The following is a 26,123-nucleotide window of genomic DNA, read 5'->3' as shown; positions in this document are numbered from 1 at the left end:
CTCACTATGTTGCTCAGGCTGGTCTTGAATTCCTGGGCTCAAGCAATCTGCCTGCCTCAGCCTTCCGAAGCGCTGCATTATAGGTGTGAGTCACCGTGCCCAGCCCTAATTTGATTATTTTCCTAAGTTTTTCACCCAGTTTACTGAAGTGGAAAGAAAGGAAGTATAAAAACAAATTACAGCAATGTTCACTTAATTTTTTAGCCAGAAAAAGAATAAACAAACAAAAGAGGAGACCTAAGCAACTCTGAACTAATACTTTCTTTTTATATTTTATCTTTTCATTTTTTTTGGATCCTATCACCTGTGAAAGAACTAATCCTTTCTGAAACCGATAGGCCAAATATAAATGCTGCTAAAAAATAGTCTAAAGACCTAGTTGAACTTGGAGTTGCTGATTTTAGAGTCCTAGATGGAAATTTGATCTTAGGGCTTTTGATCTTTTAGGCCCTTAGCTAAACCTTGGGATTGGGTCTGGATGTGTTGTTGAACAAATATCCCCTAGGAAGTGCAAAACTGGTAGATGACCCAGAAGATCAGTAACTAATCCTGGATAGCATCTGTGAGTCTTTGTCATGCTCGATCTTGCATAGAAGGGCTTTGCCAAGACAGGTGCAGAGCTTGGGCAAAATGGGAACATGAGGAAGAAGCAGTATTTGGGGGTCTACCACAAAGAAAACAAAACTCCATCTCTGTGTGTGCACACTCACGTTTGTAGAGTTCTTTGTGCGTGTTTGCTAATCCACACACACACTGTTCATGCTTGGTCCCTCCTGCCTTCCTATACTGCCCTCTGCTCCATCATCCCCTGACTTAAATTTTCCCAAGACCACACCTTCCTTCTCCTCATAGAAAAAACCCACAATAACAACACAGGCCAGTGTTTCTCCATGTATGCTCCATGTACCACCATCATCAGAATCCCCTGAGTATGTCCTGAGCCTACCCTAGACCTACTAAATCAGACCAACTCTCACAGTAGGGACTGAGAATCTGTACTTTTACAAGTGTTCTTCATAATTTTTTATACACACTAAAATTTATGCATTTGCCCTAGACAGTGATAGCTTAATATAGTTTTCCGAGAGTATAAAATAAATTGCCCTCCCAATATTTTATAACAATTTAAAATATACTGCAAAGTTGAAAGAATTTTATAATAAATAATTAAATTTAGTTGGGAATCATTTAAAGGGAAGGTCTTATATTCCCCAGGATGACATGATCTATCTCTTATTTCTTCCCATCAAAAAAATAAATTGGGCAGACCTGGCTGGTCATAGAATATATAACTTACCTTAAGGCTAGTGATCAAATTCCTTGATAAATCTAAGGATCGGAGATTTTTAAAATTTCTGAAGGCATCACCAATGGAATGGATTTTGCCAGCATAAGATCCCTGCAATGAAAGAGACTCCACCAGTTCTGAAAAGAGATCATCAGTAGATATATTATGATCCCTGCGTGGATCAACAGCAGAGTCAGTGAAAGTAGGCCTTTCTTCCTCCCATATCTCAACTGTGCAAGGCCCTACATCCAAGCCTCATAAGATCAGATCTTCTTTTTAAAAGCAGCAGTATGGTCTAATATAGTGACATTGAGCCTTAGTTTTATAGAGCCCTTGAGTTTTTCTAATTTCCCTGAAGGATGTACTAAAAGTCTCCAAAAGTTCTCAAAACAAAATTTCAAAAGATATTCAGCAACCCCACTGCTAGGATTTAGCCCTATGGATAATAGCCACAAAATTTTGGCAGGTTATATAAAATATAGCACAAGGATGTCAATTTCAGAGCGGTTTTAAGATAGTAAAAAACATTAAAAAGAAAGAAATAGAAAACTGTCAAAGGTCCATCAGCAGAAAAATAGAGCTAGACAGCCTAAATAATAGTACATTGATACGAAAGACAATATACTACATCTGCGACCTTGTTCAAGTCACTTAACCTCTCTGTGCATCAGTTTCCTCATCTGTAAAATGGGGGTAACAATGGTACTCAATTCATAAGGTGTTACAAGAATTAATGTATATGTACAAAACATATATATAGACTATATATAGTCTATAGTCTGTCTATAGTCTATAGACTGTCTATAGTCTGTCTATAGTCTATAGACTGTCTATAGTCTGTCTATAGTCTATAGACTGTCTATAGTCTGTCTATAGTCTATAGACTGTCTATAGACTACAGATAGGCTATAGTATATATAGAATATAGAATATATATAATTATATATTAAATTATATATATTAAATCTATATATAGAATATGTAGAGAATATATTCTATAGAATATGTAGAGAATATATTCTATAGAATATGTAGAGTATATATTCTATACAATATGTAGAGTATATATTCTATATATTCTATAGAATATGTAGAGTATATTCTATATATAATATAAATATTCTATATTCTATAGAATGTATGTAGTATATATTCTATATTCTATAGAGTGTATGTAGTATATATTCTATCTTCTATAGAGTGTATGTAGTATATATTCTATCTTCTATAGAGTGTATGTAGTATATATTCTATCTTCTATAGAGTGTATGTAGTATATATTCTATCTTCTATAGAGTGTATGTAGTATATATTCTATCTTCTATAGAGTGTATGTAGTATATATTCTATATTCTATAGAGTGTATGTAGTATATATTCTACAGAGTATATGTAGTATATATTCTATAGAGTATATGTGGTATATATTCTATAGAGTATATGTGGTATATATTCTATAGAGTATATATATAGAATATATATATATGAGAAGAAGTAGATAAAAGTCAACTAGACATTTTTTTCTATTTTTTTGAGATGGAGTCTTGCTCTTTCACCCAAGCTGGAGTGCAGTGGTGCGATCTCAGCTCACTGCAACCTCCACCTCCCAAGTTCAAGAGATTCTCCTGCCTCAGCCTCCCAAGTAGCTGGTAATACAGGTGTGCACCACCACACCCGGCTAATTTTTTGTATTTTAGGTAGAAACGGGGTTTCGCCAAGCTGCTCTTGAACTCCTGACTTCAGGTGATCCACCAGTCTCAGCCTCAGCCTCCCAAAGTGCTGGGATTACAGGCATGAGCCACTGAGCCTGGGCGTCAACTAGACTATTAACAGCCCTGAAAAGGGGAGAATCTCAAAATTGTCAGTAAGAACTCACTGGCAAGGGTGGTAGGCCAAACTGCGAATAGCAACCAAAACTGGAAGAGAGTTCTACAGAATCCAGTTTGCAGATAAGTGCCAGGAGACTGCATTGAAATAAGATCTTAAGATGCTAGAGCAGTCTGGGTCCCATAAACTTTATTTTATTTTATTATTTATTTATTTATTGAGATGGAATCTCACTCTTGTCACCCAGGCTGGAGTGCAATGGTGCGATCTTGGCTCACTGCAACCTCTACCTCCTGGGTTCAAGTGATTCTCCTGCCTCAGCCTCCCAAGTAGGTGGGATTAAGGTGTGCACCACTATGCCTGGCTAATTTTTGTACTTTTAGTAGAGACGGGGTTTCACCATGTTACCCAGGCTGGTCTCAAAACTCCTGACCTCAGGTGATCCACCTGACTTGGCCTCCCAAAGTGGTGGGATTACAGGCGTCAGCCACTGTGCCTGGCCCCCATAAGCTTTAAAAAGTCATAAACAAAAGATCCCTTTCAGGGCAAGACCCATACCACGGAGAAATTAGTGGGAGTAGAATCTACATTGAATGGAACAGGGACATAGATGCAAAGGAAATAAAAGGTCCACATATGAACAGGGGAGGGAAGCAGAATGGACGGATCTCAGGAAGCATGTCATGTTTTACACTATTTTGTGAACACAACAGAAGAGGGAGCTCCAAAACCTTGAAACTAAAAAAGCTATTCTGGCCCACCTTTCCCACCTAAAATTGTACGGAAACTTAACTGCACTTAAAGAGCCACAGAAAAGGATTATAGTCAAATCTTATATGAGGTTATTATTTTTTTAAACGGAGCAGAATAATACCCCTAAAATTAAAAGCACTCCAGAAAGATACATCCACAAATGAAAACTGTAACTTAGTATTTCAAAACAAGTTTAAAAACATCATAGCAATGTAACAGCTCTCAAAGTATGGTCCCTAAACCCCTGGAGGTCCCTGAGACATGTACAGGGGTCCACAAAGTTAAAACTACTTTTAAAGAATTATTTTCATAATAATATGAAGACACTAATTGCCTTTTTTTTTTCTTTTTACAGTATTAACATTTACACTTATGGTGCAAGAGCAAAAGCTACTGGCACCTTGAGAATGAATCATGGCTGGGTGCAGTGGCTCATGTCTGTAATCCCAACACTTTGGGAGGCTGAGGTGGGCGGATCACTTGAGGTCAGGAGTTCCAGACCAGCCTGGCCAACATGGTGAAACCACGTCTCTACCAAAAATACAAAAATGAGCGAGGCATGGTGGCACATGCCTGTGATCCCAGCTACTCAGGAGGCTGAGGCAGAAGAATTGCTTCAGCCCAGGAGACAGGGGTTGCAGTGAGCCAAGATCGCATCACTGCACTCCAGCCTGGGCAACAGAGCGAGACTCTGTCCCTAAAAAAAAGAAAAAAAAAAAGAAATTCAGCTTCCAAGCAGAAATTAGAAATTTGAAAAGCTTGTATCTGCCACCATGAACTTGATGGCTTCTCAACACTTAAAAGGTTTTTCAAATGACATTGATGATGATATTAACAAACATGATTTTTAAACATTATATAATGAAATTTGTCAATATTTGGAAGATCTACATAACTTAGTGAGTCAATATTTTTCAAATGACCAATGTGTAACGTTACAAAATCATGCATGGGTAAAAGATTCATCCATATGTAAGATATACCAATAGATTCTGAAATAACAGTACAAAAATTTCATTGATGTTGTTTCAGATTCCACATTCAACTAAACTTTAAGAAACTACCACTTGTCCTGTTTTCATATTGTATCAAAGAAGAATATAAAAAATTTGATGAAAGACTATTAAAATATTCCTTCCTTTTCCAATTACATTTCTGTATGAGGCCAGACTTTTTCACATATTTCAAGCAAAACAATATATCATAACAAATTAAATACAGAAGCAGGTATGAGAATCTAGCTGACTTCTTTTAAACAAAACATTAAGGAGGTTTTCAAGAATATAAATCAGTGATACTTTCCTCACTATTTTTTTATTTTAGGAAATAGTTATTTTTCATAAAAATATTTATATTAACATATAATGTCTATGTTATAGTTACCTATTGATAATAAATATTTTAAATTTTTCTCAGTTTTAATTTCTGTATGGTAGATATTAGTAGATATAGTCCACATTAACAAAAGCTCTTTGAGGTCCTCAATAATTTTTTTTTTTTGAGACGGAGTTTCATTCTTGTTTCCCAGGCTGGACTGCAATGGTGCCATCTCAGCTCATCACAACCTCTGCCTCCTGGGTTCAGGCAATTCTCCTGCCTCAGCCTCCCGAGTAGCTGGGATTACAAGCATATGCCACCACACCCAGCTAATTTGTATTTTTAGTAGAGATGGAGTTTCTCCATGTTTGGCAGGCTGGTCTCAAACTCCCAACCTCAGGTGACCCGCCTGCCTCGGCCTTCCAAAGTGCTGGGATTACAGGCATGAACCACCATGCCCAGCCCTCAATAATTTTTTAAGGTGTAAAGGGATCTTGAGACCCAAAAATGTGGAAATTAACTGAAAAATGTAAATTAGAATAGACAAATTCAGAAAGATGATTAGAAAAGAAAAAAATTGAATATAGAGAAGACAGAATTCAAGAAATAATAAAAATTAGGCCAAGTGTGGTGGCTCACGCCTGTAATCCCAGCACTTTGGAAGGCCGAGGTGGGCAGATCACCTGAGGCCAGGAGTTCGAGACCAGACTGACCAACATGGCAAAACCCTGTCTCTACTAAAAATACAAAAAAATTAGCTGGGCCTAGTGGCACACGCCTGTAATCCCAGCTACTCAGAAGGCTGAGGCAAGAGAATCGCTTGAATCCAGGAGGCGGGGGCTGCAGTCGCACCATTGCACTCCAGCCTGGGCAACAAGAGTGAAACTCCTTCTCAAAAAAAAAAAAAAAGAAAAGAAAAGAAAAAGAAAAGAAAGAAATAATAAAAATTAAAACGTCATTTTTGAAATGAAGACCAAATAATGAAAACAAGAGCACAAAAGAACAATAGAATAACTCCACTTCTGGGTATATATCCAAAAGAATTGAAAGCAAGGACCTGAACAGTATTTGTACACCAACATCCATAGCAGCATTATTCAAAATATCCAGAAGATGGAAACAACCCAAATGCCCATCAACAGATGAATGAATAAACAAAAAATATCCACAAGAGGGACTATCACTCAGCCATAAAAAGGAATGACGGGCCTGGCATGGTGGCTCAAGTCTGTAATCCCAGCACTTTGGGAGGCCAAGGCAGGCAGATCATTTGAGGCCAGGAGTTTGAGACAAGCCTGGGCAACATAGTAGGACCCTGTCTCTACAAAAATTAAAAAAATTAGCCGGGTGTGGTGGCACAGCCCAGTAGTCCTAGCTACTTGGTAGGCTGAAGTGGGAGGATCACTTGAAACCAAGAATTCCAGGCTACAGTGAGTCATGATGGCACCACTGCACTCCAACCTAGGCAACAAAGTAAGATTACCCTATTTCCAAAAAAAAAAAAAAAAAAGTAGGCAAAAGAAAAACTGGATGCAGTGGCACATACCTGTAGTCTCAGTTACCGGGGAGGCTGAGACAGGATTGCTTGAGCCCAGAAGTTCAAGTCCAGCCTGGGCAACATAGCAAGAACCTGTCTCTAAAAAGCAATAAAAATAAACCCCAAACCAGATACTCCACTAAACAAACATATGAAAAAAATGGTCAACATCATAAATCGTTAGGAAATTACAAATTAAAATGAGATACCACTATAAATTTGTTAGAATGGCCCAAATCTTAAAACTTTCACAATGCTAAATGTTGGTGAGGATGTGGGGCAAAAGGAACTCTCATTCATTGGGGGAGGGAATACAAAATGGTGAAGCCACCTGAGAAGACAACTTGGCAGTTTCTTGCAAAGCTAAACACAAGTAAATCCCTTGGTATTTACTCAAGTGAGTTGAAACTTTATGTCCACACCCAAACCTGCACATGAATGTTTACAGCAGCTTTCTTCATAATTACCAAAACTTGGGAGCAACCAAGATGTCCTTCAATAGGTAAATGGATAAGCAAACAATGGTACATCCACAGAGTGTAATATTATTCAGCAATAAAAAGAAATGGGCTATCAACCATGGAAAGACATGGAGGAGCCTTAAATACATATTGCTAAGTGAGAGAAATCAGTTTGAAAGGTTACATACTATATGATTCCAACTATATGACATTCTGAAAAAGGCAACAATAAAAAGACCAGTAGTTGGGCTGGGTGCGGTGGTTCACGCCTGTAAACCCACCACTTTGGGAGACCGAGACGGGCGGATCACCTGAGGCCGGGGGTTTGAGACCAGCCTGACCAACCTGGAGAAACCCTGTCTCTACTAAAAATACAAAATTAGCTGGGCGTAGTGGCACATGCCCATAATCCCAGCTACTCGGGAGGCTGAGGCAGGAGAATTGCTTGAACCCAGGAGGCGGAGGCTGCCGTGAGCCAAGATCATGCCACTGCATTCCAGCCTGGGCAACAGAACAAGACTCTGCCTCAAAAAATAAAAAATAATGGTGGACGGCCAGGCGCGGTGGCTCACGCCTGTAATCCCAGCACTTTGGGAAGCCGAGGCGGGCAGATCACGAGGTCAGGAGATCGAGACCATGGTGAAACCCAGTCTCTACTAAAAATACGAAAAATTAGCCGGGCACAGTGGCAGGCACCTGTAGTCCCAGCTACTCGGGAGGCTGAGGCAGGAGAATGGTGTGAATCTGGGAGACAGAGCTTGCGGTGAGCCGAGATCCACGCCACTGCACTCCAGCCTGGGCAACAGAGTGAGACTCCATCTCAAAAAAATAAATAAATAAAAAAAATAATAATAATGGTGGACACGACATAATTGTCAAAAACCATAGAACTGAACAACATGAAAAGTGAGCTCTAATGTAAACTATGGACTTTAGTTAATAATAGCATCAATATTGTTTCATAAATTGTAATATACCACAATAATGCAAGATATTAAAATTAAGGGAAACGGGGTGGGTGGGGAGAGGTGCAAGGGAGGTAAGGGTATATGAGAACTCTCTGTACTTTATGCCCAATTTCTCTGTAAACCTAAAACTGCTCTAAAAAATAAAGTCTATTAATTTTTTTAAAAAAGGAATGAAGTATTAATACATGCTAAAACATGAATGAATAATGAAAATACTATGCTAAGTCAAAGAAGCCAGACAGAAAAGGCTACATATTATATGATTCCAATGATATGAAATACCCAGAAGAGGCAAATCCACAGAGACAGAAAGCAGTTTACTGGTTGCCAGGAGCCAGGGGTAGTGGGAAATAAGGTGTAACTGCCTAATGGGTTGATGAAAATGTTCTGGAACTATATATAGATAGCAATGATGCTTGCACAACATTGTAAATGTACAAAATGACCCTGAATTGTATATTTTTTAAATGGGGCTACGCGTGGTGGCTCATGCCTGTAATTTCAGCACTTTGGGAGGCGGAGGCAGGTGGATCACTTGAAGTCAGGAGTTCAAGACCAGCCTGGCCAACATGGTGAAACCTTGTCTCTACTAAAAACACAAAAATTAGCAGGGTATGGTGGGACGTGCCTGAAGTCCCACCTACTCGGGATGCTGAGGCAGGAGAATCACTTGAACCTGGGATAGAGGTTGCAGTGAGCTGAGGTCGGGCCACTGCACTGCAGCCTGGGCAATAGGGCAAGATTCTTATCTCAAAATAAATAAATAAATACTAAAACGGTGAACTTTATAGTATGTGAATTATATCTTTTTAAAATGCACCCATCTCTACAAAAAAAGAAAAAATTAGCTGGGCATGGTGGTGCACACCTGTAGTTCCAGCTACTCAGTAGGCAGAGTCAGGAGGATTGCTTGAGCCCAGGAGGTCAGGACTGCAGTGAGCCATAATCATGCCACTGCACTCCAGCTTGGGCAACAGAATAAGACCATGTTTTTTTTTTTTTTTTTAAAAAAAAAAAAAGAAAATAAATAAATAAATAAAATTTTCCTGACTTTGAGGGCAGTGTATTGGTAATTCTCTGGTATGTTATGATCTAACACCCTGAGAGTCTGTTAACATGGGACAAAAGCTAAGGACAATTATGGTTTCCATCAATGACCCACAGCATTTCTCATGCCTTTCACTGCAGTCTATTTTGAAGAGCAGACATTTTAACATTTTAAGAAGGAATGTGAATTATTAAAATGATAAACTGCCACAAAGACAAACATTCTTTAATGATTCACATGAATGCATGTCTTAAGATGTTATGCATTTCGTTTCAGTGTTTATTTATTTATTTATTATTTTTTTTTGAGACGGAGTCTCACTCTGTCGCCCAGGCTGGAGTGCAATGGCACCATCTTGGCACACTGCAAGCTCTGCCTCCCAGGTTCACGCCATTCTCCTGTCTCAGCCTCCCGAGTAGCTGGGACTACAGGCGCCCACCACCATGCCCAGCTAATTTTTTTGTATTTTTAGTAGAGACAGGGTTTCATCATGTTAGCCAGGGTGGTCTCGATCTCCTGACCTCGTGATTCGCCCTCCTCGGCCTCCCAAAGTGCTGGGATTACAGGCGTGAGCCACCGCGCCTGGCCGTTTCAGTGTTTATAAAGAGTGAAGACAAATCAGAGAACAAATCAAACACTGCACAGCATAGATGCCAAGAATAAAAGAATGATCTTCCAATTTTAATATATGGGTTACATAACCCCAGTGGGCAAAAATTTGCTATTTGAAAACAACAAATCAAGTAGTCTCTCTAATGAAAACCATTTACAGCTCATTTGGAAATTGAATTAACAACCTTTAACAAAGCTTATTTATAATGACAATGAATGTTTCTAATAAATAAAACCTTTTCTTTTTCCTTTTTTTTTTTTTTTGAGATGGAGTTTCGCTCTCTTTGCCCAGGCTGGAGTGCAATGGTGTGATCTTGGCTCACTGCAACCTCCGCCTTCAGGGTTCAAGCGATTCTCCTGCCTCAGCCTCCCAAGTAGCTGGGATTATAGGCATGTGCCACCCCGCCCAGCTAATTTTTATATTTTTAGTAGAAATGGGGTTTCACCATGCTGGCCAGGCTGGTCTCAAACTCCCAACCTCAGGTGAGCCACCCCCCTCAGCTTCCCAAAGTGCTGGGATTACAGGCGTGAGCCACTACACCCGGCCATAAAACTTTTTTAAAAAGACCTCGGAGTCAACTTGAAAGATCACCTATTAACTAAAGTTAGGATAAACTGAATGAACATCAATTATGATAAGAACTATAATGGATTAAAACATACATTGAAATATATTGCTATGGTTTGAATGTCCCCTCCAAAACTCATGATGAAATGTATTAATTTATTCAGAGACAGGGTCTTGCTCTGTCAACCAGGCTGGAGGGCAGTGGCACTATCATAGTGCACTGCAGCCTAAAACTCCTGGGGTCAGAGGATCCTTCCACTTCAGCCTCCTGAGTAGCTGGGACTACAGGTACACACCACCAACACCCAGTTAATTTTTAAATTTTTTGTAGAGACAGGATCTTGCTGTGTTGCCCAGGCTGGTCTCAAATACCTGGCCTCATCCTCCTCCCTGGCCTTCCAAAGTGTGTAAGCCGCCATGCCCAGCTTTCATGTTGAAACGTAATTGCCAATGTAACAGCACTGGGAGGTGGGGCCTCTAAGAGGTGATTAGGTCAACGGTGGCTTCATGCTGTTATCATGGAGTTAGTTATCACGGGAGTTAGCTATCCTAATAAAGGAATTAGTTCAGTCTTCTCTCTCTCTCTCTCTGTCTCTCTCTTTCTCTTTCACATCTCACACATGCACCTTCTGCCCTTCCACCATGGAATAACCCTCACCAGATGCTGGCACCATGCTCTTGGACTTCTCAGCCTCCAGAACCATGAGCCAAATCAACTTCTGTTCTTTATAAATTACCTAGTCTATGGTATTCTGTTATGACAAGAGAAAAGGGACTAAGACATTTATTTATTTATTTATTTATTTAGACTGAGTCTCAGTCTTTCGTCCAGGCTGAAGTGCAGTGGTGCGATCTCAGCTCACTGCAACCTCTGCTTCCCAGGCTCAAGTGTTTCTCCTGCCTCAGCCTCCTGAGTAGCTGGGATTATAGGCACCTGCCACCATGTCGGGCTAATTTTTTTTGTATTTTTAGTACAGATGAGGTTTCACCATGTTGGCCAGACTGGTCTTGAACTCCTGACCTCAGGTGATCCATCCTCCTTGGCCTCCCAAAATGCTGGGATTACAGGCGTGAACCACCATGCCCGGCCCTAAGACATATATTTAAATCGATGAGTTTATAATGATACTGAGAAAGCAAAACAGTCCTCACTGGTCACCTTTGGAGAATGCTAAGAAAATAACTCATCATTCTGAAAGCTGGCATATAAGGTGAAAAAAAATCAAGCTTTTATGCTGCCTTTCCTATACAAACTGTACCTCAGGATAAGCAAACAGTTGATGTGAGGAAATTTCTCTTTATAGAAGTATTACAGTTAATGAAGAAAAATGAAAGAAATAGACAATTACCATTTTGCAATCCCTAATGAATTAACTTAGGTAATCATATTCAGTGGCTGATATCACGAAAAGAAAGAACACTAGGCACCATATACTTCCTAACATAAACATACACCATTACCTATGAAATCGTCTTGTGAAAAACAAAAAAATCCAACCTGAATCTGATTAAGCCTCATCTAACTACCATTTCATAGGAAGTACAGGGAACACGGGAAAATGTTAAATATCTTAGGAATGCAATGAGCAAAGTTTAGGTTATAGTAAACTCTTTCAAAGCCAGTTTCTTCAAAAACAATTGAAAATGTGAGGGAAAAAAAAATGGGGAGCCTACAGATCAAATAAGACTTAAGACATACATCAACCAATTGCAATATATGGACCATATACGGATTCTTATTTTATTTTATTTTTTAGATGGAGACTTGCTCTGCCACCCAAGCTGGAGTGCAGTGGCGCGATCTCAGCTTACTACAACCTCCGTCTCCCGGGTTCAAGCGATTCTCCTGCCTCAGCCTCCCAAGTAGTTGGGATTACAGGTGTGAGCCACCATGTCCAGCTAATTTTTGTATTTTTAATAGAGAGATGGGGTTTCACCATGTTGGCCTGGCTGGTCTTGAACTCCTGGCCTCAAGTGATCCACCCACCTTGGCCTCCCAAAGTGCTGGGATTACAGGCATGAGCCAACGCACCCGGCCATGGATTCTAATTTTTAAAAATTATAGGACAACTGGGGAAATAAGAACACTAGTTAGGTATTTCATGATATCAAGAAATTACTGTTCACTTTGGGAGGCTGAGTCACTTGAGGTCAGGAGTTCAAGACTAGCCTGGCTAGCATGGTGAAACCCTGTCTCTACTAAAAATACAAAAAAATTAGCCAGGCATGGTGGCACATGCCTGAAATCCCAGCTACTCAGGAAGCTGAGGCAAGAGAATTGCTTGAACCCCGGAGGCAGAGGTTGCAGTGAGCTGAGATCATGCCACTGCACTCCAGCCTGGGCAACAGAGCCAGACTCCATCTCAAAAACAAAACAAAACCAAAAAAAGAAATTACTGTTAAATTTTTTAGGTTGCATATGTGACTTTTTTTAAAGTAATCTTAGCTTTTAAAAATACATACTGGCCAGGTGCTGTGGCTTGCGCTTATAATCCCAGCTCTTAGGGAGGCTGAGGTGGGTGGATCACTTGAGGTCAGGAGTTCAAGACCAGCTTGGCCAACATGGCAAAACCCTGTCACTACTGAAAATACAAAATTAGCCGGGCGTGGTGGTGGGTGCCTGTAGTCCCAGCTACTTGGGAGGCTGAGGCAGAAGAATCGCTTGAAATGCGGAGGTGGAGATTACAGTGAGCCGAGATCACGCCACTGCCCTCCAGCCTGGGTGACAGAGCAAAACTCTATCTGAAAAATAATAAAAATAATAAATAAATAAAATACATACTGAAATATTTATGGAGGAAATCATATACTTGGAATTTGCTTCAAAATAGTCAGTGTAGGGGGTTGGAGGTGAGTGGAGGATAGGTGAGGTATACGTGAATACGTGAAAGAACCTTGGCCATGAATTGATGATAACTGTTGAGGTAGGCTAATAGAGTTCATTATTCTGTTATCTCTACTCTTGTATATATTTGAAAATTGCCATAATATAAAATTATAAAATAAGTGATAAATGCTTATATATGTAGAGAATATTTCTGGAAAACTATCCAAGATACTGGTAACAGTAATTGCCTTTAGGAAGGGGAACTCGGCCTATGAGACGGGGATGGGGGAGTCAAGACTTTCTTCTCACTGTACAATTTTTATTTGATTTTATTTATTTATTTTTTCGAGACGGAGTCTCGCTCTGTCACCCAGGCTGTAGTGCAGTGGCGCGATCTCGGCTCACTGCAAGCTCCGCCTCCTGGGTTCACGCCATTCTCCTGCCTCAGCCTCCCGAGTAGCTGGGACTACAGGCGCCCGCCACCACGCTCCGCTAATTTTTTTTTGTATTTTTAGTAGAGACGGGGTTTCACTGTGTTAGCCAGGATGGTCTCGATCTCCTGACCTCGTGATCCGCCCGCCTCGGCCTCCCAAAGTGCTGGGATTACAGGCGTGAGCCACCATGCCCGGCCCTCACTGTACAATTATTATATTACCCACAGAATAAATTAATTGAATTATTTTAACAGTCAAAATGAGTAAATATTACATATTTCCCCCTCTCTACCAAATTAATCATTAGACTACCGACATGCTCTAGTATATCCTTCCTGTTCTGTTCTTGACTGCACATCATACGCTTCAGCTACCATCTATTTCTGCAGTCTCTTTTACAGCTAAAATTTTCAGCAAAAGTTCTTACTTTCACTGTCTCTTCCCCTCAAATATCATTTCCCTTTTTCATCCCACTCCAATCTGGTTTCCCTCCTCCCCACCCTCCCAAAACTCCCTCTGTCAAGGTCACCAGTGAGTTCCATGTTGCTAAATCTAACAGACACTCCGCATTTAAGTTGCTCAGCCTGTCAATAGCATTTGGCACAGTTGGCCGTTGCTCGCTCGATACGCTACCCCTTCTCAAATTCCAAGATACCACATTCTTCCTCTATACAACCTCTAAACACTGAAATATTCCAAGGTTGAGTCTTAAGCTTTCTTTCACTTCTCCATCGACATTCTCTCCTTAGCTGAGTTCATCCACTCCCGTAGCAGTAAATACCACCTATTGCTAATGTCTCCAAAGTTTGCATCTCTAACCCTGACCTCTCCTCTGAGGTCCAGACCCATATATCCAACTGCCTACTAGGTACCTTACACTTGGATGTCTAATAGGCATTTTATTATTTATTTATTTTATTTATTATTTTTTTTTTGAGATGGAGTCTCGCTCTGTCGCCCAGGCTGCAGTGCAGTGGTGCGATCTCGGCTAACTGCAACCTCCGCCTCCCGGGTTCAAGCGATTCTCCTGCCTCAGCCTCCCGAGTAGCTGGGATTATAGACTTGAACCACCACGCCCGGCTAATTTTTGTATTTTAGTAGAGACGGGGTTTCACCATGTTGGCCACGCTCAGGTGATCCACCCGCCTCCGCCTCCCAAAGTGCTGGGATTACAGCGGTCAGCCACCGCCCCCCTCAGTTGTGTCACCTGCGGCAGGGTCCCCTGTTAACCTTGTTTCTCCTTCCCTACTTCACACTCCCCTCTTCTCTCTCAATTCCTCGGGCTCTACCCCACACCCTCCCGTTACTTCAGTTCCTCCACCTCCACCTCCCTCTAACCTTCTGCCTCAAGTTATCCCCCCGCCCCCCAGCCTCAGGTACCGCTTCTCTGTGGTTCCCTCGCCTCTATCTCAGGTTCCCCGCCTTCCACCTCAGTTTTCTTTCCACAGCTTCTGACCCTACCCGGCTGCTCCATCGTCAGCGTCCCCAGGCGGCGGATGCCTTCCTCGTCCAGCTCCCATTGCTCCGCCATCCCCGCCCGCCGCTCACCTGACGCCGCCCGCGAGACCACCCGGCTCACGCCAGGCCCCGCCCACTGCCCCGCCCCCCCCCCGCGCGCGCCGCCGCGACCCCGGGAGCCGTTATTGGCCGGGTCACAAGCCCGCCCGCCCGCTGCTGGAGCCGCGACCATGGTACGGAGCCCGCCCTGGCGGGGGCGCCAAAAGCACCAAAGCGGCGAATGGGGGCCGCTGTGGCCAAGGATTGGGGCTAAGTGGTTCGAGACCTGGCTCTGGGGCATGGGAGACAGCGAGGGGCCCCCAGCCGGGAAGGATTTGGGGGGCTGGCTCTGAGGAGTTAGAATAACGCTCTGTCTTGAGGGATGAAGTGTTCTGACTCTGAGGATGTGGGGGACTCCGGTTCTGAGGGCTGGGCGTGTGCCCCTTTGATGGGGCGGTCTTCGTATCTCAGCGCTGGGGGATGCTGACTTTGGGGCAAGGCGAGGGTGTGTGTGAAGGGGAGATCCAGATCTGAAGGATTGGAGCGTGAGGACAGAACTCTAAGGCATGATGGGGAACTCCAGATCTGAAAGGTTGGGAATCCTGGCTCTGAGGAGTTGGGGTCCTGTCTTTAGAGCATGAGGAAGTTCTAGCTCTAGAAATTGACTTGGACGGGCTGGGCGCGGTGTCTCACGCTTGTAATCCCAGCACTTTGGGAGCCCGAGGTGGGCGGATCACCTGAGGTCAAGAGTTCAAGACCAGCCTGGCCAACATGGTGAAACCCCATCTCTACTAAAAATACAAAAATTAGCCGGGTGTGGTGGCACGGCCTGTAGTCCCAGCTACTCGGGAGGCTGAGGCAGGAGAATCGCTTGAACCCGGGAGGTGGAGGTTGCAGTGAACCGAGATTGCACCACTGCACTCCAACCTGGGCGACCTGAGTGACAGAGCCAGACCTTGTCTCAAAAAAAAAAAAAAAAAAAAAAAAAAGGTAAGAAATTTACTTGGACGGAGCTTCTTCGGGGGAGAAGGATCAGCGTGGGAAAGAGAGAAGCTCTTTGTAATGGGGTGGGGATGACTGCTTTAGGGCTACCCCGTTTCCTGAAGTCAGTCCGGCAAGAAGCCTTTTGTCTTTCAAGCACCACAGGTTCCCCTAAGCTTGCCTGCGACTGAGGGCTGTCGCCAGGCTGCGATAGCTCTGCACTAACCAGCCCCTGAGTAGTCTTTGGGAAAGAACAGCCGCATCCCTAACCCCTACCGTCACTCCAGCAGGCACTTAAGAGCCCACCTGTGGATGGGACATGTATGTAAGAAGGAGCCAGGACCCTCTTGTCACACCCTATCCTTAACAAGAAAAGAGGATGGGCTGGGCGTGGTGGCTCACGTCTGTAATCCCAGCACTTTGGGAGGCCGAGGCATGTGGATCACGAGGTCAGGAGATCGAGACCATCCTGGCTAACACAGTGAAACCCCATCTCTACTAAAAATACAAAAATAAAATAAAATAAAGCCGGGCGTGGTGGCGGGCGCCTGTAGTCCCAGCTACTTGAGGAGGCTGGAGGCTGAGGCAGGAGAATGGCGTAAACCCGGGAGGTGGAGCTTGCAGTGAGCCAAAATCGTGCCACTGCACTCCAGCCTGGGCTAGAGAGTGAGACTCCGTCTCAAAAAAAAAAAAAAGAAAAAAGAAAAAAAGAAAAAAAAGAAAGAAAGAAAAGAAAAGAAGAACTGAGACCAGAACTGGGGCTCACCTTCGAGAAGTAGGTTTTCTTTGGCATCCAACATCTGCACACTCTGAGCACCCCCATTGAGCTCTCAGCCACCTTTAAGGAGAACAGAAAGCAGAATCAAGGGTCCTTCCTTGCATATTTATGCTTTCTGGTCTATGTGAGACCCTTAGTCACTCCATTTGTTACATTCAGCCTTTGCCTGAACATGAACTTGTAGAAAGGCTTTTAGAAGGGCTGGGACTTAGAATCCTAGGTGAGCTCATTAGATTGACTTTTCTGGCTCTGCTTCTGTCAGTTATGCAATCATTTCACAATTTGTCATATTTCTCTTATTACCCCCTTTAACTCTTCTAGTCTCAAATGTGGCATATATAATTGCTCTTCTTTATGTCTGAATATTGCTGTGGGAGAGATGGACCCCATCCCATTCTTTCTTGCATGCATTTATTTTCCTTCCTCAGCTGTCAGAATGGGAAATGCAGGTTCTTTCTGGAGCAGGGAGCTTTTCCTTTCTTAAGTAATCACCTCTTACTTTAACACTCTTTTTCCCCCACGAACGTCTTAATGCAATTTTATAAACATTCAGAAAGATTGAAAGAATTTTACAGTGAGCACCATATATACACCACCTGCATTCTACAATCAACATTTTGCTCATATTTGTTTTATCACATGTCCATCTAGCAATCCTATCTGTCCATCAATCTGTCTTTTTTAAATTCATCTCAAAATAAATTGCAGATATCAGTACATTGCAGTCCAATCACTTCAGCCTGCATAATTTTTAATTAGAATTCGATATTGTTTTATGGTTCTTTTTAGGTAAAATTCTATATACTATTTACTACCCTTTAAAAAGTGTTTTTACAAGAGTAGTGCCCTTTATTTTAAAATTTGATATGGATGGTTTGTATGTTTGATGGCTCTCTACTTTTCCATTGTATTGATAAACTAGGTCATCTTGAAGCAAAGAAGACAATTCACTTATAAATAGATGACCTTAAAATTTTTTTTCAACAACCTCTTGTCCATCAGATGTACAGATGACCTTAAACTTTTTTTTCAACAACCTCTTGTCCAACAGATATACAGATGACCTTAAACTTTTAACAATGAGCTGAGGAAGGTTAGTGATCTTTGCTGCCTTTGTATATATGAAAAGGTATCTATAGCATTCATCCTCCAGTAATGTAATGTCTCTGCAGGTAAGATCCCAAGAGAGTTCTGCATGCGCTCCATGGAATGGACAGCACCTCATCTTTTTTTTTTTATAGATCTATTGAGATATAATTCACATACCATACAATTCACACATTTTAATGTGTACAATTCAGTGAGTTTTAGTATGTTCAGAGTTGTGCAACTATCATCACAATCAATTTTAGAACATTTTCACCATCCCCAAAAGAAATCCCATACTCATTAGTAGTCACACCCCATCTCCCCATAGCCTCTCCAGCCCTAGGCAACCACTAATCTATTTTCTATCTCTAGAAATTTGCCTTGTCCACACATTGCATGTGGATGGAATCATATGTGATTTTTTGTTTGGCTTCTTTCCCTTGGCATAATGTTTCGAATTTCATCCATGTTGTTATCATGTATCAGTACTTCATTCCTTTTTATTTTTTATTTTTTTAGAGACGTGCCTCACTCTGACGCCCAGGCTGGAGTGCAATGGCACGATCACAGCTCACTGCAGCCTCAAACTCCTGGGCTGAAGTGAATCTCCTGCCTCAGCCTACCAAAGTGCTGGGATTACAAGCACAAGCCACCATGTTCATCCCATTCCTTCATATTGACAAACAATATTCCATTGTGTGGATATACTACATTTTGTTTACCCATCTGTCAGTTGATGGACATTAGGTTTATTCCAACCTTTTGGCTATTATGTTCTATGAACATTAGTCTAGAAATTTTGGTGTGGACATTTGTCTTTATTTGTCTTAAGTGTACACCTAGGAGTAGAATTGCTGGCTCATAGTAGAATAACTCCATGCTTTACATTTTCAGGACCCACCAAACTGTTTTCCAAAGTGCCTGCACCATTTTACACCTCCACCAGCAGTGCATGGGGGTTCTGGTTTCTTTGTCAACACTTGTTATTACCTATTGTTTTCATTGTAGCCATACTAATGGGTGTGAAGTAGTATTCTGTTGTGGGTTTTGATTTGCATTTCTCTGATGACTAAGGATGTTGAGCATCTTTTTTCGTTCTATTGGTCATTTGTATATATTCTTTGGAGAGATGTCTATTTAGATGCTTTGCCAATTTTTAAATTTGGTTGTCTTTTTGTTATTGAGTTTAAGAGTTCTTTATATATTCTAAAAACAAGTTCTTTATCAGACAAATGATTTGCAAATATTTTGTTCCATTCTGTGAGTTAGCTTTTCACCTTCTTGATGGTGCCCTCTAAAGCACAAAGGTTTTTAAATTTTGATTAAGTTCCATTTATCTATTTTTTTGGTCACTTTTGCTTTTAGTGTCACATCTGAGAAAGTTTTGCCTACTCCAAAGTCATGAAGATTTTCTATTTTCTTCTAAAGATTTTATGGTTTTAGGCTGGGCGCAGTGGCTCACGCCTGTAATCCCAGCACTTTGGGAGGCCGAAGCGGGTGGATCACGAGGTCAGGAGACCGAGACCATGCTGGCTAACACAGTAAAACCCCATCTCTACTAAAAATACAAAAAATTAGCCGGGCGTGGTGGCGGGTGCCTGTAGTCCCAGCTACTCAGGAGGCTGAGGGAGGAGAATGGAGTGAACCCGGGAGGTGGAGTTTGCAGTGAGCCGAGATCGTACCACTACACTCCAGCCTGGGTGATACAGCGAGACTCCGTCTCAAAAAAAAAAAAAAAAAAGATTTTATAGTTTTAGATCTGTGTTTCACTTGCAGCTAATTTTTGTGTATGGGTTGAGGTAGGGGTCCAACTTTATTATTATTGTTATTATTATCTTTTATGCATATGGATGGGCAGTTGTCCCAGCACCATTTTTAATAAGGACTATTCTTTGTCCATTGAATCATCTTGGATTGCTTATCAAAATTCAATTGATCATAAATGTAGGGGTTTTATTCTGTACTCTCAATTCTATTCCACTTATCTTTATATTTATCCTTATGCCGGTAGCACACTGTCTTGATCTAGCTTTGAAATAAGTTTTAAAAGTGTGGGATGTGAGGATGATCTGGCTGTGACATCTGTTAATCCATTGATTGCCAGGGTTGATTTGGCTGATCTGGCTGGCTAGGCGGGTGTCCCCTTCTTCCCTCAACGCTCCACATGTGTCCCTCCTGAAGCTGCGTGCTCAGTCAAAGAGGACGACCATCCCCAATAAAGGAGGACCAGTCTTCAGTCAAGGGTATACAAGTATCTGCTCTTCCTAGCTAGAACCTCCAAACAAGTTCTCAAGGTCCGTTGTAGGAGAACGTAGGGTAGTCAAGCTTCCAAGACTTCAGACACATCCTAATGAGGCACTGCATGTGGCAGTCTGCCTTTAAAAAAAAAAAGTGGGAAATGTGACTTCTTAAACGTTCTCCTCTTTTCAAGACTGTTTTAGCTATTCTGGATCCCTTGTATTTTCATACGAATTTTAGCATCAGCTTTTCAATTTTTGCAAAAAGTCAGGATTTTCACAGAGATTGTGTTGAATTTGTAAATCAATTGGGAGACTATTGCCATCTTAACGATATTAAATCTTCCAATCCATGAGCATGAGATATTTTTTCATTTATTTAGGTCTTTTAAATTTTCAACAATGTTTTGAAGTTTTCAGTGCACATGTATTTCATTCTTTTGTTAAATTTATTCCTAAGTATGTTATTTTTGATGCTATTGTAAATGGAATTGAATTGTTTTCTTAATTTCACTTTCAGATTGTTCATTGCTAAAGTATAAAAATACAACATTTTTAAATATTGCTCTGCATCTTTCAACCTTGTTGGGCTCATTTTTTTGTTTGTTTTTCTTTTTTGGACAGGATCTTGCTCTGTTAGGCCAGAGTACAGTGGCACAATCATAACTCACTGCAACCTCAAACTCCTGGTCTCAAGCCACCTTCCCACCTCAGGCTCCCAAAGTGCTTGGATTACAGGTGTGAACCACCATGTCTGGCCTGGATTTATTTCTAATAGTTTTCTGGTGAATTCCTTAGGATTTTTTATATACAAGATCATGTCATCAGCAAACAGAGATAGTTTATTTCTACCTTTTCAATCTGGATGCCTTTTTATTTCTTTTTCTTGCGTAGATCTCTTTTTCATTCCCCCTTTAGGAGGAGTCTGGCATGGCTCATGAATCAGCAGAGGACTTGTTTCATTTCAACGTAGGGGGCTGGCATTTCTCAGTTCCCAGAAGCAAACTCTCTCAGTTTCCAGACTCCCTGCTGTGGAAAGAGGCTTCAGCCTTGACCTCTTCAGAAAGCCAGAGGCTATTTATCGACAGAGATGGTTCCACATTTAGGCACGTGCACTATTACCTCTACACCTCCAAACTCTCCTTCTCCAGTTGTGCAGAACTGAGCTTGCTGTATGAGCAAGCATTGGGTTTGCAGCTGATGCCTTTGCTGCAGGTAAGATGCTCTTGTTTTCTGGGAGTGGTGGATCAGTAACATGGCTTTACATCACTAAATATTGTTTCCTGTTATATATTGGTTGCTGAGATGACCCTCTTAATGGGCAAATGTAATAAGTGTGTTAAAGTAATAAATAATTTCCTCATTAGTATAGGGGTGAGTAAAAAGGAAAAAAAAGTAATAAACAATACACTGAAATTACCTGCTTTTGTTTTTTCGAGACAGGGTGTCTGTTGCAATCACAGCTCACTGCAACCTCCACCTCCCAAGCCCAAAGGATCTTCCCACCTCCCACCTCAGTCCCTCTGAGTAGCTGGGAACACAGGTGCATGCCACCATGCCCGGCCAATCCTTTCCATGTTGCCCAGATTGGTCTTGAACTCCTGGGTTCAAGTTATCCTCTCTAATTCGCCTCCCTAAGTGCTCCCTCAGCCTCCCTAAGAGCTGGGATTACCGGCATGAGCCACCACACCCCACCTATATGTTCTTAATAAATGATTTCATCCCAACTGTGCTTTAGTTAGACTAGCAGCCACCATGGACCCAGAATGGGATTTACTATCCACTGAGAGGGTGCCCCTGGCTCTTGAAAATCCTATATTAAGCTACTTCTTGTTTTTTGTTTTTTGAATCTTAAAAGGAGAACACTTTTGATATTTTAGGATTTGCTATGTACATCATGTCTGAGATTTAAAATCTAAAAGATTTATCAAGAATATCACCTCTCTTGAGGGGCGCCTCTGCCCGGCCGCCCCTACTGGGAAGTGAGGAGCCCCTCTGCCCGGCCAGCCGCCCCGTCCGGGAGGGAGGTGGGGGGATCAGCCCCCCGCCCGGCCCAGCTGCCCTGTCCGGGAGGTGAGGGGCGCCTCTGCCAGGCCGCCCCTACTGGGAAGTGAGGAGCCCCTCTGCCCGGCCAGCCGCTCCGTCCGGGAGGGAGGTGGGGGGGTCAGCCCCCCGCCTGGCCAGCCTCCCCATCCGGGAGGGAGGTGGGGGGGTTAGCCCCCCGCCTGGCCAGCCGCCCCGTCCGGGAGGTGAGGGGCGCATCTGCCCGGCCGCCCCTACTGGGAAGTGAGGAGCCCCTCTGCCCGGCCAGCCGCTCCGTCCGGGAGGGAGGTGGGGGGATCAGCCCCCCGTCCGGCCAGCCGCCCCGTCCGGGAGGGAGGTGGGGGGGTCAGCCCCCCGCCTGGCCAGCCGCCCCATCCGGGAGGTGAGGGGCGCCTCTGCCCGGCCGCCCCTACTGGGAAGTGAGGAGCCCCTCTGCCCGGCCACCACCCCGTCTGGGAGGTGTACCCAACAGCTCATTGAGAACGGGCCATGATGACAATGGCGGTTTTGTGGAATGGAAAGGGGGGAAAGGTGGGGAAAAGATTGAGAAATGGGATGGTTGCCGTGTGTGTGTAGAAAGAGGTAGACATGGAAGACTTTTCATTTTGTTCTGTACTAAGAAAAATTCTTCTGCCTTGGGATCCTGTTGATCTGTGACCTTACCCCCAACCCTGTGCTCTCTGAAACATGTGCTGTATCCACTCAGGGTTGAATGGATTAAGGGCGGTGCAAGATGTGCTTTGTTAAACAGATGCTTGAAGGCAGCATGCTCGTTAAGAGTCATCACCACTCCCTAATCTCAAGTACCCAGGGACACAAACACTGTGGAAGGCCGCAGAGCCCTCTGCCTAGGAAAACCAGAGACCTTTGTTCACTTGTTTGTCTGCTGACCTTCCCTCCACTATTGTCCTATGACCCTGCCAAATCCCCCTCTGTGAGAAACACCCAAGAATGATCAATAAAAAAATAAATAAATAAAATAAAGTAAAATAAAATAAAATTAAAAAAAAAAAAAAAAAAAAGAATATCACCTCTCATTGTGTCTGTTAGGCACACAACATGCATTTACACCAAAGCAAAAAGTTCTAATCTTGGGCCAAATGTCAAGAGAGAGAAAAAAAAAAACAAGTTCTGCAGAATCTTTCCTTTACCATCACTTCTTTGTCTTCCAAGAAACTTTATTATTATTATTATTATTATTATTATTATTATTATTATAAGAGCTTTAAATACCTTTACTTATAAACCATTAAAGTACTGCCAAAAACATTACCTTTCTTTCCTAATTTTTCTCCAAGCCACAGAAATCATTTTTGTGGCTGATCTTAAGTAGTTTATTCAGTAGTTTTTGAACAATTCTTTTTAACCTGGAAGAACTAAATATTACAACTGGGAAGGACCATTGAACATCCTCTGTATTAATCCTATCATCTGTACAAGGTGTTTATTCCGTCTCTGTCAGCACTAACCCAACAAGCTGCAGTGTAGCTCAGTGTACCACCAACTGTGCCTCAACACTTTTTAGAAGAAAATTGAGATAGACCATGTGTATCTGGGCCATAGAGGAATGAGAACATTTCATAGTGCATGTTTTCATGGATGCTTACTAAATAATTCAGTGTTTTCTCTTAAAAGTCATTCTATATTTGGAAATCAGAAATTTTCTTTTTTTTTTTTCTTTGAGATGGAATTTCGCTCTAGTTACCCAGGCTGGAGTGCAATGGTGCCATCTCGGCTCACTGCAACCTCCGCCTCCCAGGTTCAAGTGATTCTCCTGCCTCAGCCTCCTGAGTAGCTGAGATTACAAGCACCCGCCACCACTCCCGGCTAATTTTTGTATTTTTAGTAGAGACGGGGTTTCACTATATTGGCCAGGCTGGTCTCGAACTCCTGACCCCAGGTGATCCACCCACCTCAGCCTCCCAAACTTCTGGGATTATAGGCGTGAGCCATCGCACCTGGCCTAAAAATTCTTAATATACTACCAGGCAAGTTGTTGTATTTTTTTTTTCTTTTTCAAGCTACCTTCTTGAATTTAATTTTTTTTTCAACTGCCCCAGGAATGGAGTACTAGAATTGTTTACAAGTGGCTTCAAAACCACTTAAATGGCCTGTCATGACAGGATTGCTGATGACTCTACGCCAAGGCATCATTTTGAGGTAGAAGGGAGGGAGTAACTTGCTCGTTGCAGAAAATCAGAGATCAAGGCAATTTTTAAAGAACATGTTAAAGAATACAAGCCTATTCTACAGTGTATTAAGCCCTTTAAACCCTTTGCTGTCCTCACTTCCCAAATTGAAACAAAATATATCAAGGAAGCAGCTTTTTTTTTTTTTTTTTTTTTGAGATAGAGTCTTGCTCTGTCCCAGGCTGGAGTGCAGTGGCGCTATCTCGGCTCACTGTAACCTCCACCTCCTGAGTTCAAGCAATTCTCCTTCCTCAGCCTTCAAGTAGTGGGATTACAGGCTTGCGCCACCATGCCCGGCTAATTTTTGTGTTTTTAGTAGAGACAGGGTTTCACCATGTTGGCCAGGCTAGTCTTGAACTCCTGAGCTCAAGCGATCCGCCCGCCTTGGCCTCCCAAAGTGCTGGGATTACAGGCATGAGCCACCGCGCCCAGCCACAAGCAGCTTCTAAATGGGAGGCTGCTCCTCAGAAGCCAATGGGTTGGTCCAATTCCAAAGTTCCACGTTGTGTGAGGAGTAGAAGTATTTGAAGAATCATGTGGATCTGCCTCCCTAAAAAAAGACTGTAAAACAAGTGCTTACACTTTGGAAATGGTGTTGTCAAAGAAATAAATATTTGAGTTGGCCCAAGTGAAATGGTGTTTATTTCTTGAAGCAGAGTGTAAATACAACTGGGAACCAACAGTCACCTCAAGCTAATCAACAGCTTCACACATTTCCACCACTTTCCCACTGCTAAGGTCTATCAGATACTCAGATTTTTTTACTAAATGAGCAAACACTTTGCTTGGAGAAATTGGAGTTTGCCAATTCTTAGTCTTTAGACTCTACTCAGGCAGCCCAACTTAATGCATTCACCCAGTATTTATGAAGAGCATTCTAGGTTCCAGGCATTATTCCTGTGGGCTTTGGGGAAAACATAGGATGATCCAATAAAAATATAATGTGAGTGACGTATGTGAGCCACTTATGTAATTTTATACTTTCTATAGCCACATCTAAAACAGTAAAAAGAAACAGATGACATCAATTTAATAATATATTATTATACTCAAAATATTAACTATATATTCAAAGTATTATTCAATATATTCAGAATGTTATTTCAACATGTAATCAATATTTAGAAATTGAGAAATTTTACGTTCTTTGTACTGTGTTCAAAATCTGTTGTTTTATACTTACAGCACATGTCAGATTCAGACTGTCACATTTCTTTCTTTTTTTTTTTCTTTTGGAGACAGAGTCTTACTCTGTCGCCCAGGTGAGAGTGCAGTGGCGCTATCTCGGCTCATGGCAACCTCCGTTTTCTGGTTCAAGAGCTTCTCATGCCTCAGCCTCCCAAGTAGCTAGGATTACAAGTGTGCAGCACCACGCCCAGCTAATTTTTGTATTTTTAGTGGAGATGGGGTTTTGTTATGTTGGCCAGGCTTGTCTCAAACTCCTGGCCTCAAGCAACCTGCCTCTCAGCCTCCCAAATTGCTGGGATTACAGATGTGAGCCACCGTGCTGGGTCTCAGACTGTCACATTTCAAGTAGTCAATAACCATACGTGGCTAGTGGCTACCATATTGGGCAGCATATATCTAAACTGCTCTAAACTGTTAGTACTCCTCACCATAGAGTCCTTCAGATTCAGCCCCTAACAATAAAAATATGACTTTGCCTCCTG

At 42.3% G+C, this 26,123-nt stretch overlaps 2 protein-coding genes across 10 annotated transcripts in view; one reads left to right on the top strand and one right to left on the bottom strand.

Annotated features, from left to right (window-relative positions):
• Positions 1-15,229, bottom strand: part of LRRC36 (leucine rich repeat containing 36) — a 56,974-nt gene extending 41,745 nt beyond the window's left edge. For 2 of the 6 annotated variants that reach the window (XM_019012776.3, XM_063700288.1), the window contains exons 1-2: positions 15,101-15,202; positions 1,298-1,425 (exon numbers count right to left, since the gene is read on the bottom strand). In XM_019012776.3, the coding sequence (XP_018868321.3) occupies positions 1,298-1,425; positions 15,101-15,170 (198 nt within the window). In that variant the 5' untranslated portion in view covers positions 15,171-15,202. Of the gene's footprint in view, positions 1-1,297; positions 1,426-15,100 lie in introns of all 6 variants that reach the window. The other 4 variants (XM_004057809.4, XM_055366159.2, XM_031003016.3 and 1 more) reach the window with 4 other exon arrangements.
• A 42-nt stretch (positions 15,230-15,271) lies between these two features.
• KCTD19 (potassium channel tetramerization domain containing 19) overlaps positions 15,272-26,123 on the top strand; it is a 38,532-nt gene continuing 27,680 nt past the window's right edge. The window contains exons 1-3 of one of the 4 annotated variants that reach the window (XM_055366156.2): positions 20,109-20,227; positions 20,846-20,959; positions 21,140-21,436. In XM_055366156.2, coding sequence (XP_055222131.1) covers positions 21,152-21,436 — 285 coding nt within the window. In that variant the 5' untranslated portion in view covers positions 20,109-20,227; positions 20,846-20,959; positions 21,140-21,151. Of the gene's footprint in view, positions 15,331-20,108; positions 20,279-20,845; positions 20,960-21,139; positions 21,437-26,123 lie in introns of those variants that run through there. The other 3 variants (XM_055366155.2, XM_004057808.3, XM_019012792.4) reach the window with 3 other exon arrangements.

This window comes from Gorilla gorilla, chromosome 18 (genome assembly GCF_029281585.2).
Source record: "Gorilla gorilla gorilla isolate KB3781 chromosome 18, NHGRI_mGorGor1-v2.1_pri, whole genome shotgun sequence".
Classification (NCBI taxonomy): Eukaryota; Metazoa; Chordata; class Mammalia; order Primates; family Hominidae; genus Gorilla; species Gorilla gorilla.
This window is presented reverse-complemented; position numbering and strand designations above follow the sequence as displayed.